At 43.9% G+C, this 19,815-nt stretch overlaps 2 protein-coding genes and 1 non-coding gene across 4 annotated transcripts; 1 reads left to right on the plus strand and 2 right to left on the minus strand.

Moving 5' to 3' along the window:
• Positions 1 to 38: 38 nt before the first annotated feature.
• Positions 39 to 6,978, plus strand: ugl (ureidoglycolate lyase). The gene is made up of 15 exons (XM_023992538.2): positions 39 to 276; positions 600 to 728; positions 875 to 1,093; positions 1,376 to 1,466; positions 1,748 to 1,824; positions 2,228 to 2,338; positions 2,470 to 2,529; positions 2,779 to 2,935; positions 3,229 to 3,427; positions 5,345 to 5,423; positions 5,586 to 5,678; positions 5,788 to 5,860; positions 5,969 to 6,036; positions 6,147 to 6,277; positions 6,442 to 6,978. The coding sequence occupies exons 1-15, from the start codon at positions 271 to 273 to the stop codon at positions 6,611 to 6,613; spliced, it is 1,665 nt and encodes a 554-aa protein (XP_023848306.1). The 5' UTR covers positions 39 to 270; the 3' UTR covers positions 6,614 to 6,978.
• Position 6,979: 1 nt separating this feature from the next.
• Positions 6,980 to 19,703, minus strand: LOC111967484 (N-alpha-acetyltransferase 15, NatA auxiliary subunit). Of its 2 annotated transcripts, none has more exons than XM_023992536.2 (20): positions 19,375 to 19,703; positions 17,543 to 17,691; positions 17,299 to 17,403; positions 15,220 to 15,377; positions 14,980 to 15,114; positions 14,683 to 14,836; positions 14,414 to 14,533; positions 14,145 to 14,240; positions 13,878 to 13,984; positions 13,699 to 13,771; positions 13,447 to 13,616; positions 13,163 to 13,315; positions 12,937 to 13,065; positions 12,602 to 12,815; positions 9,228 to 9,421; positions 8,877 to 8,985; positions 8,685 to 8,783; positions 8,347 to 8,490; positions 8,134 to 8,231; positions 6,980 to 7,956 (listed from the first exon to the last, which is right to left on the minus strand). In XM_023992536.2, the coding sequence occupies exons 3-20, from the start codon at positions 17,390 to 17,392 to the stop codon at positions 7,744 to 7,746; spliced, it is 2,460 nt and encodes an 819-aa protein (XP_023848304.1). In that variant the 5' UTR covers positions 17,393 to 17,403; positions 17,543 to 17,691; positions 19,375 to 19,703; the 3' UTR covers positions 6,980 to 7,743. The 2 variants fall into 2 exon arrangements, with proteins under 2 accessions (XP_023848304.1, XP_023848303.1); XM_023992535.2 differs by having other exon boundaries at positions 17,543 to 17,627; positions 19,375 to 19,577.
• Positions 9,061 to 9,194, minus strand: LOC111968301 (small nucleolar RNA SNORA18). Its single transcript, XR_002877862.1, has one exon. It is a non-coding gene; the product is annotated as a small nucleolar RNA SNORA18 (small nucleolar RNA).
• Positions 19,704 to 19,815: the final 112 nt, after the last annotated feature.

Below are 19,815 nucleotides of genomic sequence, written 5' to 3' on the forward strand. Positions count from 1 at the left end.
GCTCCATACCTAGCCCAGTCAAAACACTAAAATAAGCATTACATGGGAATATCACAGAAGTGAACTACAGTACTAAATCTCTTCCAAATACAATTTCAATCAAKTATGAATAGGTATTCAGATGTTTGATAATATCTCGAACGTGTGTCAGCATTTTATTAAAATCCTGTTAATGTTTCAGAAAGTGGCTTTTAACCTTTACCTAAAACAAACAATGGTTAGTGGTGCACCTTACCAAAGTCCACTTCAGTAGTGAAAAAAGGCATCAACATGTCCGTGAGTACTCATTCCCTCCTATTACAATTTGTTAAAATGTTGTTTGTTAAAATGTTGTCACATTATCTTTATTGTCATGACTGGTGAAAGTTCACACATTCCCCCTCTGACCTGCTCGTTTTATTGAAGTTAAGCTGCAGTGCCTTTTTGATCCATGTAAACTTGTGTTTGTAACATTCTTATCTATAGACAGTCAGTAACTAGACATATTCAAGTACAGCGTACAGTACTTCATATAAACTTTCATGTCCCAGTTGATTGATGATTTCTTTGCATAGAGTTGAGGCATGTTATTACACTTGTAATAACTCTATGGCCCACAGGATCCTATAACCATGGAGCTAGAGCCCTCTCCCCCAGGGTTGGAGGCTGAGTATCGAACCATCTTTACCGCAGGCTCCCTGGTCTTTCTACAGGAACTGGTCTCAACATTTGATGAAGAGGTCGACAAGGTAGGTCAAAAGGCACTAATACATTGTTCTAAATATATTTGTTTTCTCTAGGCCTACTTGTTGACAAACTAAGTSATCAGTGATCACAGAAAAAATATACAGTATACCAACCTAGTCTAATACAGTATGTCTTTCTGTCATATAAGATCCTGAGGCTTAGAATRTCCAGGAAGACCCACCTGGACCTGTCAGGTGACCTACCGGGGTTCTGTGAGGTCACAGCCCCCGTAAGAAGCGACCCTACCTGGAGGGTCCGTCCTGTCCCCCAGAGGCTGCAGAGGAGACATGTGGATGTGGGGGACCTGGCCCCCTGTGACACCCAGCGCTTCATTCAGGCCCTCAGCTCCCCTGCACAGGGCCTACAGGTACACAATGGGGCCTGCAGGTAAAGGATATTCAGGGGTCGGATTTAGCCAATTAGCCTTGTTTGACACATTGTTGAATGTAACATAGTTGAATGCAGAAACAGTCATGTATGTACCCAGTCTAGAATGTTGCTACAAGGCAAGGGATGTTGGATATCAGGAGGCTTTGATATAAAAGTTAAAAGACGTATAAATCAGGTGATTCTGGATCTGTTGGTGGGCAGAGCATTCCAGAAAAGCCCTCTTCACTATGTTGACGACTGTGTTGTTTTTCTCTTGCAGATTGATTTTGATGATGGAAACTGCCCGACGTACCACAACCAGATAAAAGGCATTTATAATGTTTACCGGGCGGTGCACAATCAATTTCCCAGTGAGTTTATATCCACCCTATTACCCATTACTCACGGTGGGCTCGGTCCAGGGCAGGAAGCGTTTTGATGCCACACATCATCTGAATCTAATCGTATCTAGATACAGTCTATCTTGATTGTTTAACTGGACTTTATAACATCTTATATTTTAATCACAAACCCTGCATTAGTCTACTTTATAACTTTCTACAATGTTTAAGTAGATCTACAGATCAGAATATTGTATGAAGACCTGCATTATTATTAATGTATACGCCCAACTATTACTGTACTCCAACAGATGCCCCCAAGATATCCCAGGCTCCTGTTCTGATGCTCCGCCCTAGAGCCTGGAACATGGTGGAACACAACATGATGGTATGGAGTTCCAACTTCAACACTCTGATGTCCAAATTCATCTCAATACCTCAGTTTACATGCATACGTCTGGATTGGCTGAAAGTGTAGAGCCATCCAAATGATCATGTTATGTCTACAACCATCATCAGGGGTGCAACTTTGGTTTTAGAAGTGGTGGGGACATAATATATAAATATATWTWTTTTTTGGTGTCAGAAAAACACTCAGAAAAGCCTACCCGATCGCTCAGAGGCATCCGCATGGTCCTAAAGCACACCTGTGCCCCTTTTGTATCACATTCCAATGATAAAACTGGGGGGGGACATGCCCCCCCATTCCCAGTGAAAGTTGGCCCCTGACCATTACCTTATATTTGTGTGGATGATATTTCAACAGCGCTGATGCATTTGTGTGTATGCAGGTTAAAGGCAAAGAGGTGCCAGGGCCGCTGTGTGATTTCGGCTTCCTCATGTTCCACTGTGGCAAGCTGTTGTTCGACAGCGAGAGTGGGCCATTTTTCTACCTCTCCAAAGTAAGGCTATGGTAGATAGCTGTGCTGTTATTGGCTGTTAGAATAGCAAATAGGATTGACACGATCTGGTATAAAATAAAATAAACTCTCCACTACTCTCTCTTTTCCTCACCACCATCGCTGCATGTTAGGTCGAGAGCTACCTGGAGGCGAGACTTTGGAACAACATATTCCTCTGGACAGAGCAGAAGGTTTGTAGCATGCCAACATGGTAAAGGTGTGAAACGCTTTAGAACAGCATGCTTGCTATTTGATTGCTTCTCTGATATACAGTAAATTACTGATCATAAGTAACATTGAATACAAGTGTGTGTGTGTGTGTGTGTGTGTGTGTGTGTGTGTGTGTGTGTGTGTGTGTGTGTGTGTGTGTGTGTGTGTGTGTGTGTGTGTGTGTGTGTGTGTGTGTGTGTGTGTGTGTGTGTGTGTGTTGTATCCTCTAGCTGGGCCTGCCTGTGGGCAGCATAAAGGCAACCGTGCTGATAGAGAACGTGCTGTCAGCATTTGAGATGGAGGAGATTCTGTATGAGCTTAAGGATCACTCCGCTGGACTCAACTGTGGGATCTGGGATTACTCCGCCTCCTTTGTCAACAAGTTTGGTGAGTGACTTCAATCACTCAGTCATATCCTGTCTTTTCCATGGAAACTAAGGGTTTTTATGAGTCTACAAAATGTCTCTATTCTGGCAATGTTGGAGAAGACCGCTTTCAACTTTCAACCATGTTGTTTTTTAGAATTGTGACCATTCTATCCCAAACAGCTCAGTTTAACCTTATTCTAAAACTGAATGCAGCAGCTGTCTAAACATGGGTAATCCCTGGGTATATCTTGATACATCACTGGACTACTAGTTTACAAAAGGTCATCTAAAGGTCATATGATTGCCTGACAGGTCACCGAGGGGCCTTCCTGCTCCCTGACCGCAGTAAGTATGTCAACATGGAGAAGCTGTTCCTGCGGAGCTACATGGACCTGCTGGTCCAGACATGTCACCGTAGAGGAGCCCTGGCTACTGGGGGTATGGCAGCCCTGCTGCTGCCTCAGGACAGGGACAGTGCCCCCTATAGAGCAGCCTTGGCCAACGTCACCAGGCAAGGACCTATTCTACACAGTCATCTATACGTCATCTGATGTTTCCACTTTATGTACAGTACAAGTCAAAAGTTTGGACACACCTACTCCTTTCATGGGTTTTCTTTATTTTTACTATTTTGTACATTGTAGAATAATAGTGAAGACATCAAAACTATGAAATAACACATATGGAATAATGTAGTAACCAAAAATGTGTTAAGCAACTCAAAATATAATTTATATTTGAGATTCTTCAAAGTAGCCACCCTTTGCCTTGATGACAGCTTTGCACTCTTGGCATTCTCTCAACCAGCTTCATGAGGTAGCCACCTGGAATGCATTTCAATTAATAGTTGTGCCTTGTTAAAAGTTCATTTGTGGAATTCCTTTCCTTCATTATGTGTTTGAGCAAATCAGTTGTGTTGTGACAAGCTAGGGGTGGTATACAGAAGATAGCCCAATTTGGTAAAAGACCAAGTCCATATTATGGCAAGAACAGCTCAAATAAGCAAAGAGAAACGACAGTCCATCATTACTTTAAGACATGAAGGTCTGTCAATCTGGAAAAATTCAAGGACTTTGAAAGTTTCTTTAAGTGCAGTCGCAAAAACCATCAAGCGCTATGATYAAACAGGCTCTCATGAGGACTGCCACAGGAAAGGAAGACCCAGAGTTACCTCTGCTGCAGAGGATAAGTTAGTTACCAGCCTCAGAAATCAGCAATTAACTGCACCTCAGAAATGTCAGCCCAAATAAATGCTTCACAGAGTTCAAGTAACAGACACATCTCAACATCAACTGTTCAGAGGAGACTGCGTGAATCAGGCCTTCATGGTCGAATTGCTGCAAAGAAACCACTACTAAAGGACACCAATAATAAGAAGAGACTTGCTTGGCCCAAGAAACACGAGCAAATCAAATCAAATTGACTTATATAGCCCTTCTTACATCAGCTGATATCTCAAAGTGCTGTACAGAAACCCAGCCTAAAACCCCAAACAGCAAGCAATGCAGGTGTAGAAGCACGGAGAGAGCAATGGACATTAGACCGGTGGAAATCTGTCCTTTGGTCTGATGAGTCCAAATTGTAGATTTTTGGTTCCAARCGCCGTGTCTTTATGAGACGCAGAGTAGGTGAACGGATGACCTCCGCGTGTGTGGTTCCCACCGTGAAGCATGGAGGTGTGGGGGTGCTTTTCTGTTGACACTTTCAGTGATTTATTTAGAATTCAAGGCACACTTAACCAGCATGCTACCACATCATTCTGCAGCGATACGCCATACCATCTAGTATGCGCTTAGTAGGATTATCAGTTGTTTTTCAACAGGACAATGACCCAACACACCTCCAGGCTGTGTAAGGGATATTTGACCAAGAAGGAGAGTGATGGAGTGCTGCATCAGATGACCTGACCTCCACAATCACCTGACCTCAACCCAATTGAGATGGTTTGGAATGAGTTGGACCGCAGAGTGAAGGAAAAGCAGCCAACAAGTGCTCAGCATATGTGGGAACTCCTTCAAGACTGTAGGAAAAGCATTTCAGGGAAAGCTGGTTGAGAGAATGCCAAGTGTGTGCAAAGCTGTCATCAATGCAAAGGGTGGCTACTTTGAAGAATATAAAATACATTTTAATTTGTTTAACACTTTTTTGGTTACTACATGATTCCATGTGTTTTTTCATAGTTTTGATGTCTTCACTATTATTCTGCAAGGTTGAAAATAGTAAAAATAAAGAAAAGCCCATGAATGAGTAGGTGTCCAAACTTTTGACTGGTACTGTATCAATTTCTTGCTTATTTGATCCTGATCTGTTCTGTTTTTTTGGTCATATTACACAACAGCAGTGACGACTGATTGCTCGATTATGATTTCACTGGGCTCCAATTGCACCATTCAGCTCAAATTTTGTTTCTCCCATTCTCATATTTCAGACTGAAGTTACTGGAGATCAAAGCTGGTGTTGATGGCTTCATGGTGTATGACCTGGGCTTGATAGAGCCCATGCAGAAAGTAAGTCCTTAATGTCGGAATTGTTGAGCTATACCTTTCAAGGAACTGTTATCTTCTCAGTAAGCATGTCACTGTTAGTCTACACCTGTTGTTTACGAAGAAGGTGACAAATACAATTGGATTTGTCACTCTCCCCACCTTTCTGTATCACTCTCTTCTCAGCTCTTCAAGCTGCATTCTCAGGGTGACAACCAGATGCACCAGCTTAGAGATGACCTCACGGTTACCCCCGACGACCTGCTCTGTATGCCAGCGGTCAGTTACTCAATAACGTTGTGCTACTGTATATTTATACTACACTATGCATCTCTCTGGAATACCATTCCACGTCTCGTGTACTGAACTGCTCTAAACGTTCTTCTAGGGTGGAGTAACCCTGTACGGCTTGAAGTATAACATCGCTGTAGGAATCCTGTTCATAGATGCTTGGCTCAAAGGTGAGAATTCAAGAGTATGCATCATAATGAACCAGCATCCTTAATGGAGGTTTGGGATGGATATGTGATGGAGTAATGTTGATGTAATGCTCCATGGGTCTCCCCTAGGCAAAGGTCACTTCTTCTACAGGGGACAGGTGGAGGATTCTGCAACTGCAGAAATCTCCAGATCCCAGGTAGGTTCACTTTAGTTTAGGTCATCCTGTGCCGCACTTCCCATTGCAAAAAAACYTGAGAGTCCAGGATCCATTTCATGAGAGATGTCTGTGTGGTGTTTTGTGTCCAGGTGTGGCAGTGGATCCGCCATCAGACTCAGCTGGAGGATGATAGCAGGGTGGTGACCCGGGGTCTGGTGACAGAGCTGACCCAGGAGGTCATGGGGGAGCTGAAGGTCGTCACACGCTGTCACACTGTCAGGTGGGAGCAGGATAAGAGCACAAGGTTTCCAAGATAACTCAGAACTCAAACATTCTGCATTTCTAGAAGTTTCCTTTGTCTCTGCACTCTCCTTTGAGCCTCCAATTCTTCCACCCTTCTAGGACTTAATTCTGCCGTTCTCTCCTGACTCTCCCCCCCTCTAGGGAGGAACAGAGGTTGTTGACAGCTGCAGCCATGTTCCTGGAGGTTGTCCAGAAGAGAGATTTCCCAGAGTTCCTCACCACATACCTCAACCTGGACCACACCTTCCTCAGCTCTCAAGCCAAAAGGCATGAGGGTGGGGCAGCAGGGGACATGCCCAGACCAAAACTCTGAAAGCCCTGTCCAACATAGCATGGTATTTACACCCCTCATAGTACCTACGGTGAGCATGTGAGGCAGCGTGAGCGAAAGTGTTCCTCTTCAAGACCCTTCAAATAATTGTGTTTCTTGACAATACTGATCCGGAATCCTTGAATAAAATACAAACTTCTGCAGGAAAAATGCCATCAGGAAATAGCTTTTTATTCAACTTTAGTTATTGATAACTCCTCTGTGTGTTAGGAGTGGTCTGTGTGCAGAACTCAGTATGATTGACAAACGCCTTTTTCAAAAAAATAAAATATGGATTGGTAACATTGGATGAGCCTATAACATTTGACCAATAAACAGAAATAAAACCCCAAAACAAACCCCACTAACTGTAGTGTCAGTGTGTTTTTGCTTTATCAGGAAGTGGTTTCATGGGACTTTCACATGGGTAAAACTAGGAAGGAAAATACAGAGCGGAAAAGGAAAACAGAAATCTGCACATTTGTCAGTCATACAGCACTCCAGGTGAGCATTGAGCTCTGTGTCTCTGCATTCAGATCAGTCGTGTCCTGTTCCCTCCTGGAGGCCACGCCGGGACCTCTACCGCTGCACCACCTTGTGGCCGAGCAGAGGACTGCTTGAGCTCAGTAGCTGATTAACTGAGTGCATCGCCGCTACGCCTCCCCTGGGAAACAAGTGATGTCTCCTTTTAAAAAGTTCCACCTTTTCAWTTTTGGCACATGCCAGCTCACAGGTAAAACCACAATCCTCCATCACAATTTATAATCTTTCAATTTTTGCAAATGTTTTAAATTCTTTGTTTTTAATATATAAATTACCTTTAAAAACGTGAGAAGCAGATGCACATACAGGAGAAACACAGGCGTGAAAACACAGGAGTAAAAACCTGACTTAACGGCAGCCACCCTAACACTTTTCTTTTACAGTTTTATTTTGTTCAGTTAAAGAAGAGATGTCAACAGGGTTTAAAAAAAATAGTAAAATGCGCATTTGTTTTTCCCTCTTCGCGGCTCTCTCAGTCCAGGTCAGTGCACTACAGGGGGCATTCACAAACAAACAACCGTAGCTGGGGTGTTGGCAGACTAGCGGCTGGCAGCTTGTACGCTCCTCCCCTCCCATCCCTCGCTCCCCTCTCACATGTCGTTGGCCATGTCGTCGTGCTCGCCTGCTGACAGGTCTCCGTTGGCGCTGATGGTGGAGGTGGCGTTGTCCTCATAGCCGGGGGGCATGAAGGCCAAGGTGTGGGGGTACAGCTTGTTACACGCGGCGCGGTACGCCTCCGCGGCCTTCTGCTGCCCATCGCCGAGATTACCCTCACGCAGCGCCTCCAGCACATCTGTGCAGATCTGACAGGAAAGATAAGGTGTCTTTAGACTTGGGTCACACAGACAATTTACATTATTCCTTGCCTTTTTCCCTAATGTTGTTTCTGGTTCAGGTGTGGGACTACTGTGCCAAATGTACTTGATACATTTAAATATAACAATGTTGCACAAGAATTAGTGCAGTGAGTAAGCGCTCACCGTGATGCTTCTCCCAGTGAGGGACTCATCCAGCGCTGTAGCCAGCTCAGAGGCCATCTTGTCAGAGGACGGGTCCAGATAGAACATCATCTTAGCAGCTGCAGGGGGACAACGTGGAACTTTTCAGTTACAAGTTGACAGTGTGTGTGTAGTTATGGTGAAGTCTCATGTGCCATAGTTGAGACTATTGAGTCAGGTAGTGCGTGTACATACCAGCCACGCGGTGTGGTATAGAGTTGGAGTGTTGGCTCAGGTAGTTCTTGTTAAAGTTCTGGGGGTTGCTCTCCCCAAACAGCCGTGAGATCTCCTGCTTCAAAACAGTCCGCACAGCCTCCGGTAGGTCCTTACTGTCAGACACTGAGGAAGACACACAGAATCAGAACGTGGTAGAGTTATTTGTACCAGAACACAGACAGCTATTCAAGCAACAATCAACAAAGGGTTCAGAGACAGATGGAGGTGAGGGTATCTTAAATCCATGGAGTTTGGARAATGACAAGGCCCAACAGCCTGGCCAAATGACAGATGGCAGAAGCCCTACTAAACTGTACCTCCTTTGAAGAAGCGCACTAGACACTGGTGCAGCCAGGGGTGAGAGGGCTCCATGGAGAATGCTCTCTTCACCGACTGCAACATCAGCAGGTACTTCTCTACYAGAGGGAAAACAGATGATTTAATTATTTTTGACTAAAGTATCAGKTTCTTCTCGTGTCAGAACGTCAATCAGCTTCTCGTTCCTTTACCTTTCCTGAAGTAGATCTCGAAGGCCAGGAGGTGAGTCTCAATCTTGTTCTTCACCAGGTTTTTCAGGGGGGTTAAAAACTTAACTGCCTCCTCTAGTGGGTTCTCCACCTACAGGGGGAAGAAAACAATATCATGGGTCTTATCCCCCCCAAAAAACTGTTCAGTCTCCTTAGTGTAATTTCACCATGTTCTGCAGTGATATCCCACAGGGCTAATGGCAGTAGCTGTGAGGGTAAAGCGAAACCACAGGTTTGTTCTTTGAGGCATTTCCAACGACTAGGGCTCACTGTGAGGAGTCTGTCGGGATAGGCCTCAGTCATTCCRTCATCTTTTACAGACCACACACACACCTTGGCCAGTTTGTCTGGTATGAGCTCCTCCTTTGGTCCTCCGATCTCCTCGTCGTCATCTTCTTTCTTCTTCTTCTGGTTCTTCAGCTGCTTCTCCTTCTCTGCGTTCTTCTTCTCCTCCTCTAGTTGGGCTTTCTTCTGGGCTCGTCTCTGCTTGTTCCTAAGCTTCTTTAGCTCCTTGTCATTCAGGTTCTCTGTGGGACACGCACCAGCACAGGGACAGACGGGCCAGTGTCACTTCTCTCAGACACTGGGATCATTTACAAATCAAGACACTACACCAATGTRCKKMCTAKGCTGCGCGTGGGCGCACAGTAGCCCGAGACTGCCTTGCAGAAGAAATGTCAGCATACAGAGAGAAGCAAGAGATTTGAGTATAGTTCACTTTCTAGAGCAGTGGTCACCAACCGGTCGATTGAGATCAACTAGTCAATCTCCAAGGCATTCCTAATCGATCATAAAAAAACTAATGATAAAGCCTTGTTCCTATTTTTTTTCTTCATCTCCGGCTGTTGGCTTTAAGTGCACCAGATTCAGCTGCCCTGCGCGCCGGGTAGGCAAACTTGCCATTTTGAACCATTTCATGTGTCTGAATGTACAAACTCTGCCTTCCCAMCGGACKCGGAGAGCAAATCAAGTGCACTATAGGCCTACCYCTGGCCAATCGAATGGCTCAGATTACCGTGTCTGCAGTAACATAGCAGGCATAAAAGAAAGCTACAGCAAAYTTGATACTGAGATTTCTAAACATTTAAAACCATGACTAGAGAGACTCTACGAATAAAGCAAAGAGATACTGTTTTAATGAGTGAGTTCTTACTCAGCACTGTCAACACTTTGTATTCAACACTTTTATAAGCCATTAAATCCAAGTTCGTCCTATTCCCACACAGCGCTACAACAAGCACTGCAGCAGTAAATAAAGAGTAGGAAAGTGCATCTCTTAGCTTGCTTTAGTATTAGCGACTTGGGTCTTTTTTAATATAGAGGAACATTTTACCTTCTCTGTTCATYGGAGTAACATGAATTTGTGCATGAGGCAGAAATAATYCGGTGCGACTTGAGTTTCGCCATCAGCTGGAAGACGGTGTCCCTTTTTGGTCAGTGTCAGTGGAGGAAAGGGAGAGCGGAGGGATGTTGAGAGGCCGACCCTTAGTCGGCTGCTCTCTTCCTCCGCTGAGACTGACCATCAGATGCAGACGCCATCAGCCCGGTAAAATGAAAATAAAAAGCCAACTATTTAAATGCATGCMCAATCAGCAGTGTCTCACAAATAATACAACGGATCTATTACTGGTGTGATCATATAGCCTACCTCAAAATGTTGTATATAATTTTTCAAAAATGGCCCGACCAACAATGCATTGGCAGGCCAATTGCTGTGATAATATATTGGGCCTATAACTTACTGCACAAACCTCATTGTTAATGTTGCATAGGCTTATGTTTTTCAAGTCATGGTTAAGAAAATGTGAGCGGTAGATCTCTGCTTGCATTTTGACTCTGAAAGTGATCTTGACTCAGAAAAGGTTGGTGACAGCTGTTCTACAGGTTTCCCTGTTAACACCAACGTTTCGCTTTACTGTGGCAATTGTGATCAAATCAAGAGATTTTGTTGTAGGCAGAACGCATCAGAGTAGGATTATATTGCATTGACGCACTACTCAGCCCGTACTCTACATAGACCAGTGCAGCATAAACAGAGGTACAGTAGGCCTATARGCAAATAGACCATTGCCATATGTGGATCTGTGCCATTTACCTTGAACTGGACTGTGTTTCCAGCATGAGCAGTCATGAATAGATGAGCTTGTTTTGCAATCAAAGCCAGAGCTGCATGTAGCCACGTGTGCACATTTTGTTCATATCCTTTGCTAGTTGAGTCATTTGCTGACAAATTTTCTATAACTGGGCTATAGGTGAGGGATTGCTTCTTACAAGAGCACAAAAAAGTGTACATTTCTAGACATCTGTGAAAAGCAAGTCAGGCAGAGCTTTTTTGCRCTCTTAAAGGGGCAATGTTTTATTTTGAGACAGGATTTTTATTTTTTATTATTACTTTTATCAATTATTTACYTTTTAGGATACCTAAAYTTGGATTAAGAAAGTTGTTTGAAATGTTTGGACCAAGTTTACAGGTAACTTATTAYATAATTTGTAGTCAATGTTGGGCGAGTTGGAACCYGTGTTTTTCTTAATCAAACGCGCCACAAATTTACATTTTGGGGATATAAAGGAGTTTATCGAACAAAAGGACCATTTGTGATGTRTCTGGGACATATTGGAGTGCCAACAGAAGATCTTCAAAGGTAAGGCATGAATTATATCGTTATTTCTGACTTTCGTGTCGCACCTGCTTGGTTGAAATATYATTTTCCTGTGTTTGTATGGTGGGGTGCTGTCGTCAGATAATCGCATGGTTTGCTTTCGCCGTAAAGCCCTTTTGAAATCTGACACAATGGRTGGATTAACAAGAAGTTAAASTTTATTTTGGTGTATTGCACTTGTGATTTTATTTTAAGTTAAATATCTCTAATAACTTAATTTGAATTTCGCGCTCTGCAATTTCACCGGATGTTGTCGAAACGTCTAGCCGTAACAGGTTAACTAGGCAAGTCAGTTAAGAACAAATTCTTATTTACAATGACGGCCTACCGGGAAACAGTGGGTTAACTGCCTTGTTCAGTAGCAGAACAGATTTTTTTTTACCTTGTCAGCTCGGGAATTCGATCCAGAAACCTTTCGGTTACAGGCCCAACGCTCTAACCTCTAGGCTACCTGCCGGATTTAATAAGCTAAGTAGCCAATAGGCAGAGGGTAGCTTAGTTTGTCTGATTCTCTGGAATAATGGTATGGGAATAAAACACATTTTATTTTGTAAAGTGGTTTCTTGCATCAAATATTTTCAGTCACCTCCTTGTCTGAAAGACAAATGGATAAACAGATTAATGTCAAGCCCTGTATGTTTTTTTCAAGCCTCATGAAATGTAGGCCTACATTGAACTCCYCACATTGGCTGCCACTGAATGATAGAACAGCTGTTTCCATGTTAAAATGTTATGTTTTATGGTAGGCCACTCTGGCAGGCCTACATTATGATCAAATAGCCACAGTAGCCTACTTGACCAATTAAAACTAACTTAAAGCGGGTACAGTCTGTTTTCACAGTAAATGCATGCTCAAAGTTGCACAGAATTTTCACAAAGTTCAAGTTTGTGCTCAGCAGACCWGAAATTTGCRCAGTGCCAAAAAACATTAGAGTGAARTTTGCACTACACCAAACCAAAAACCAGTGTGTTAAAACATCAAATGAGCGATATCAAACAAGCGTCAGTTTGGGGTCTTGCACAGACTCTCTCACACACAACACGTACCGGCGTCGGCRTGGTGTTCCTTGTTGTCGTCGGTGAGTGGGTTGTCGTGCAGGCCGAGGTAGATCTGGATGGCGGTGCGGGCAGCTTTGTAATAGAAGGGGTGCATGCGCAGCACGTCCTCCAGCTTGAGCAGGTCCACGTAGGATCGCAGCGTCATTTTCCMCATGCAGTACGTGTGGAAGTCGAACTGGTCGTCTGTGATCTCCACAAAATGCTAATGGGACACAGATGGTTATGAGGCAATCCAACCACTGAGCAGACTTGTACTACCACTGGGCCATCTATACAGGTTTAACCCTCGTCAGTGAATCTGCCCCCCCAGTTCGAAAACTTACCCTCTCAATCTCGTGGCACTTCTTGAGTGCGTCTCCAAACTTGTTCATGGACTTGTAGGCCAGAGCACATTCTGTCTGGTACCACATACACTGCATCTCATTCAGATTCTCTACCGCTGACGCACCCTCCTGAAACACACAGATACCCACAGTTAACACCACACACACACAAAGGGTTTTAAGGCAACACACAATGTACAGTTTACACACCCAAACACTGACTGACCCTTGTGAACTTGGAGCACATCTCTTCTGCCTCTTTGACCAGGCCGGCCTTCAACATGTACTTGGCACACTTTGAGTTGATGAAGCGGTCAGCAGTGTCCAGAGCCTGGGCCTCATCCATCCACCTGGCTGCTTCCTTTATGTTACCTGCATGCTACAGAGACAAAGAAAGGGAGAGAGTGTTACACTGTAAATCTTCACTATAATGACATGTCTAGAAAATGTGTCCCTTCAGGAACAATTRTGCGGGTGCGGGGGTGCTCTCAACGGCTGTGTGTGGGTTACCTTGTATATTTTGGCCTTGATGAGGAACAGTTCTATGAGCGTGGGTGTGCTCTCGATAGCTGTYTTGATGTAGTCCAGGGCTAGCGTCTGCTGGCCCACYTGGTCAAAGTGCTGAGCCAGGAAATACTGGACCCACAGCAGAGTGGTGGGGGGCTCCTCCTTACCGTCATCTAATACACACACACCATAATTAGAGATTATAATACGGTTCCTATTAGATTGCATAAAACATGAAAATCTGATCGCACTCACCACTTTGATTGAACTTTCGACAGCTTTTCAAACACGTCTCGTATCCAACCACTAATTCTTCAATGATGGACAACTACACGGAGAGGAACAAGCAAACAAGATCACCCTGACATCTCAGTGCAGGCATGTTACTTCAGTGACTTGCTGGAGTCTATGGAATGGCAGTGGTTCTCCCTCACCTTCTCCTTGTCGTGATACAGGGACTTCAGAGTGGTGAAGACGGGCGGACAGCCTTTACTGAAGTTCATCCTCAGATAGCAGTCCAGACATTCACGGAACTTCTCACCTAAAAGGAAAACAAGAAGTGAATGGAGCTCCTCGACACCCCATCCTCCGGTGTTCCACAGACCACATTTCAACGTGCTTGTGTCTATCAGCCATCGTCTTGAAGGCCATCACACCATGGATAATTACACAGTAATAGTGATAATGGCTTATTTATGTACCTGTTAGGAAGGTGAGAGGCAGCCTCCGGGGAACAAGTCCTTTGGGATACTTCACCCACGCCTCCTCATAGAGCTTCTGCCTCTCCTCTATGCAAGCTGGGAACACAAGAAGCCAACAGTCAGAGCATGCCATTCATACGCAGATTCAAATCTGGTCAGAGAATCTACCAAACACAAGTCAATGTAGTGAGAGGACTCATGCTAAAGAGGGGACCAGAGAGAGGGTCCAGTGGGAATGGGGTGGGTAGCAGTGAGGGTTCAAAGGATACCTGGTTTCAGTGCTTTCTCCAGACCCTGGTAGTAGGCCCAGTTCTCAGGGTTCCTCTCCTGGAGTTGTCGGTAGACCTCAGTGGCCTCCTCCGAGCGGTCTAGCTGCAGTAGCAGCTCTCCTGAGCGATAAATAGGTTCACATGAATCACATTTTATACATAGATCTACAAACACAACCCTACACCCTCACACATATTAGGATTCGAACACTCAATACACACATGCTTACTTTCACTGTCCTCTCTCTCACACACACACACACACACACCTCGTGTCTCCTCCACGGCAAGCTTGTCACAGATCTGTTTCTCATAGGTGGTGAGGTGCTCCAGTGCTTCCTTGAACAGCCCCGCCTCCCTGAGCACCTGGTTCTGGTACAGCAGCAGCTCACTGTACTCATAGTCCACTTTGTCTGGTGACGTCTGAAACACAGCACCACATTTACTGATCCAGGCAGGGTGACCAATCAAAATAATTTATACAGATGGGTGATACAGGAACTCTACAGAGCACCCAATGAGAATTATTCGACTCAAAACACAGAGGTCAAAGAGGTCAAGCTCACCTGTTGCGTTTTGCGAAACTCCTCAACGATCTTGGCGGCCATCTCAAAGTCCTCCAGCAGGTGGTAGGCCACGGCGTAGCCGATCCATGAGGCCCTCTGCGCAGGACGCAGCTGCAGGAGCTGATAGCGGGTCTCCTGCAGAGAGAGAGAGAGCATAACAGAATAATTATTACACACAGCAGGAGCTAATACTTATGAGTGGAGACATGCGTGCACACACATGTGTCTCTGGGTCCTCACCCTGTAGCCCTCCAGGTCTCTCATCTGGATTTGGAGAAGTGAAAGGTCCCTGAGGATCTGCAGGTTGTCCTTGTCCCACTTCAGAGCATTGCGGTAGCACTTGATGGCCTCGTCGTACTTCTTATCCGACCGCTGCAGCAGACCGTACACATGCCAGCCTGGGAGAGCAAAGGTTAAGGAGGCAAAACAGACTATACACACACACACACACACTAAACCAGGGGTAGGCRGTCATTGTAAATAAGATTTTGTTCTTAACCTGTCTTCGGAACCCATCGCCAACAGCCAATGAAATTGCAGGACGCCAAATTCAATCAACAGAAATCTCATAATTCAATTCTCAAACATACAAGTATTAGGCACCATTTTAAAGATAAAATTCTCGTTAATCCAACCACAGTGTCCGATTTCAAAAAAGCTTTTCGGCGAAAGCAGAACATATCAATATGTTAGGTCAGCAACTGGTCACAGAAAGCATACAGCAATTTTCCAAGCAAAGTGAGGAGTCACAAAAAGCAGAAATATTGATAAAATGAATCCCTAACCTTTGATTTTCATTAGATGACACTCCCAGGACAACATGTTACACAATACACGTATGTTTGGTTCGATCAAGTTCATATTTATATCCAAAACCCTCAGTGTACATTTGGCTTTGCCTCCAAAAKKWRCKKMMYAWTTMSKKKYYYSCKKKWRKAAATCACAGAAATACTCATAATAAACATTAATAAAAAGATACAAGTGTTATTCACAGATTTAAAGATATACTTCTCCTTAATGCAACCGCGGTGTCAGATTTTTTTTTATATATATTTTTTAAATACGGAAAAAGCAAACCATGCAATATTCTGAGTACGGCGCTCAGACGACAGACACAACCCAAGAATATATCCGCCATGTTGGAGTCAACATAAGTCAGAAATAGCATTATAAATATTCACTTACATTTGATGATCTTRGTCAGAATGCACTCCCAGGAATCCCAGTTCCACAATAAATGTTTGATTTGTTCCATAAAGTCCATCATTTATGTCCAAATTCCTCCTTTTGTTAGGGCGTTTAGTAAACAAATCGAAACTCACGAGCAAGTCCAGCGGAAATGTTGGACGAAAATTCCAAAAAGTTATATTACTGGTCATAGAAACAAATCAAACGATGTATAGAATCAATCTTTAGGATGTTTTTATCATAAATGTTCAATAATGTCCCAACCAGCGAATTCATTTGTCTGTAGAAAAGCAATGGAACGAGAGGTAACTTTCTCATGACCGCGCATCCCGAGACCCGAGGCTGCTGGCAGACCTCTGACTCATWKCCCTCTCATTCAGCCCCCCTTCACAGTAAAAGCCTGAAACAACATTCTATAGACTGTTGACAACTAGTGGAAGCCTTAGGAAGTGCAAGATGACCCATATCCCACTGTATATTCAATAGGGTGCTGAGTTGAAAACCTAAACCTCAGATTTCCCACTTCCTGGTTGGATTTTTTCTCTMGTTTTTGCCTGCCATATGAGTTKTGTTATACTCACAGACATCATTCAAACAGTTTTAGAAACTTCAGTGTTTTCTATCCAATACTACTAATAATATGCACATATTAGCATCTGGGACTGAGTAGGATGCAGTTTACTCTYGGCACGCTTTTCATCCAAATGTGAAAATGCTGCCCCCTATCCATAAGAAGTTAACTGACTTCCCTAATTTAAAAAAAATACAAACCTCAGAGAAATTAAATCCCTCGCTAAAACAACCCATTTGGAGGACTACTAAAAGCACATGAATAATTTTCAAGGCAACAAAGAAAGCTAATACTCATGGTGACAAATGAGAACAGTAAACCCTGTGTTAATGCAACCAAGCCTATACTATTAGATGTCACAGTAACAGTCAGAGCCAATCTAGCATGCTCCCATTCCCTGTCTGGATTATGTGCAGTAGACATGGCGCAGTAAGGGCTTGTGGGATGGAGRCAAAAGTTTGGGCTTATTATGATGTCGAGCTTTTGGTGAATGTCTTCCCACCTCCGTCTAGGAYGTTCATACGAACCCTCACCTCATTAGCCCTAGTATAAAAGGATACAGACATGGCTCTTGAGGTCGTTGCGCAGGCCTCGTCTCACCAGCTCGTACGCATCCTCCTTCTTCCCCAGACAGTTCAGGGTCAGTCCCTTCATCGCCAGCGTCTCTGAGGGACAGATGAGGGAGAAGAGGAACTAGTGTCAGTCACAGCCAAAACACTCAATTAGGCCAAGAAATTAATTACCAACACTGATGTTCCGACCACCAAAAGATAAGTGAGTAGTGACTGTTGAAGCAGGCCTTACCTCCATGCTCGGCGAACTTTGGGTTGGAGAGGATCTGTTTGCAGAACTTGAGTCCATTTCTGTACTGCTTGTGCTCATAGCATCTCTGCAACAGGGGAGAGGTGTGTTGTCATCAAGGTTTTTGCAAAGCCTGTTCTTAGAGCTCAGATCTGATGAATCACCCAAATACARAGTTACAAATAAAACTTTTGGGTAGGTTGTCTGGTGATACCATCCTGCCAGCAAGCAGGGACAGTAGCTCACCACAACCATACTGTAAGTAGTATCTTGATTGGGTCTGAAAAAACATCTAGCTTTGTGTGAATGTGTGGTCAGGTGGGTGATGAGATGCAGTGATTAGAGAACCAGTCAGACGTAGATTCCTATCTGCCTGGGTCAGCACAGTGTGGCCTAGCACCTCGGTGATCAGCCTGCCAATTCCCCMCATAACGCTAATACCCGGGAATCCACACTGGCATAGGGAGAAGGCATGGGCTCCAAGGAAACTGAGGAGCGTTCAACACAGCAACTAAAACAAACGTTTTCAGAATYTTGTACAGAACGTTAGAGGCTCTGAATGGAAACAGACAATTCACATCTATGCAAAACATACTTGTGGTAAGCATTTACAACCAGGCCACCACATTGAGAGCTCTCCTCAAACAGCATTGGTCAATGAATTACTATTATATTTGCAGAGTAAAGTAATGCAAGAAACTATGGTAAAGAAATGTTTGCATCAGAGTGGATTTTTTCCCTGCAGAGAACCAACCCCGTAGAAATATATTCAGTAATGTACTTTCCTCAATATACATAATTGCTCAAAAATATGAGTATACTTATGAAAAACACATGTTGGCAACTAATCTGACAGTTTATACCCAACACTGTAGGTGTGGCTTACTTGAATTTGCAGGCCTATAGAGATGCCGAGCTAATGACAACTTAACTTCGCCAATACCCCCAACATTGTTAAACACCATGTCCAGAAATAGGAAATAGTTGTGTGAATGGTGCTCAATATTCAGCAAAGTAGACTAAACGTGTGCACTTTAGCTGGCATGATAGGAAGCTAATTGTTTATAATTAGTTCCCATATGATATATGGTTCAGCAAAGCGTGAGTGACAGCTAGCTGGCTGGGTAGCTAGGTTGTGTTAGCTAACTGCAATCTGTGGTAAAGGATTGCAATACTTAACATACCGCTGTTTGCAGTAATATCTTTGGGGACAACACTGCACATACGTTGTGCATGTTAAATGTAACGGCTATCTAGCTTCATAGCTAGTTATAGTTACTCTTGTTGCTAAAATGCTGAGTAATGATGAAGTACCTGTGCGGTTGATGTAGAATGAGCTTGCAGCGAGCTAGCTTCCTACGTTAGCCAAACTTATCTAGCCGTAGCTAGCTAATGTTCCTTGCCAATCATGTTTTGGAGCAAAGTCATGCGTTTATTTTGAACCACCCCGCTACAACAAACTGATAACAAGTTAGTGAGCTTACTCGCTTGTTAGCCATGTTTCATGGTAACTAGCTAGTTAGWAAACGATGTAAAACTGAAACCGCTAACTAACAAGCTAATGATGACAATCAGGCCATTTCGAGTGCCTCGCGACATACTAGCCCACGAGTTAGCTAGCTATAACGTTACAATCGTTGAGAGGGTGATGGAAGAAACAACATATGTCAACTAACGATACAACATGAATACATGCTGTTTTATTTCAAATCGAATCAACGCTAGCTAGCTACTGGTAATGTATAGAGTAGCTACTGTAACGTGCGCAAGTTAGCTAGCTTGCTATATTTAGCAKGTTAGCTAACGTAACTAGCTAGCGGCAGCTATGCACTTACCAATATTCTCTTGAATAGAGCGTTCTCCTTCGGCGGTAGAGTAATTGAGGGCATTCTGTAAACTGGCTACTCTTCTGTAGCTTCGCGCATGAATCAGAATCGAAGTTTCCTCTCTCTCTCCCCTCTCGGTCTCTTCGAGTCAAAGCTCCCGGAATTGTCTCGCTCTCTTTCGGGCTCTTCTTCCTCACGTGGTGACAGCCAAGGCCCCCTTCAGACCAAAATGGCCGCCTTCTCCTCCGGGTCAAGCTGTTCTCTGGGTCTGTGTGCGTGCTGCTGTACTGTGCAAAATTGTCAAACTGAAAAGTTACAAATGTAATCAATCAATCAAAGACAATTATGGAAGGGGACGTGTTATAAAGTATAGTGCATCACTTCGGTTCTGCAATAGACGTGATGGAAAATATATTTTTCTCTGTTCTCATAACTCCAACCTTGGGTTCT

The sequence above is a fragment of the Salvelinus sp. IW2-2015 genome, linkage group LG8, assembly GCF_002910315.2.
Source record: "Salvelinus sp. IW2-2015 linkage group LG8, ASM291031v2, whole genome shotgun sequence".
Taxonomy (NCBI): Eukaryota; Metazoa; Chordata; class Actinopteri; order Salmoniformes; family Salmonidae; genus Salvelinus; species Salvelinus sp. IW2-2015.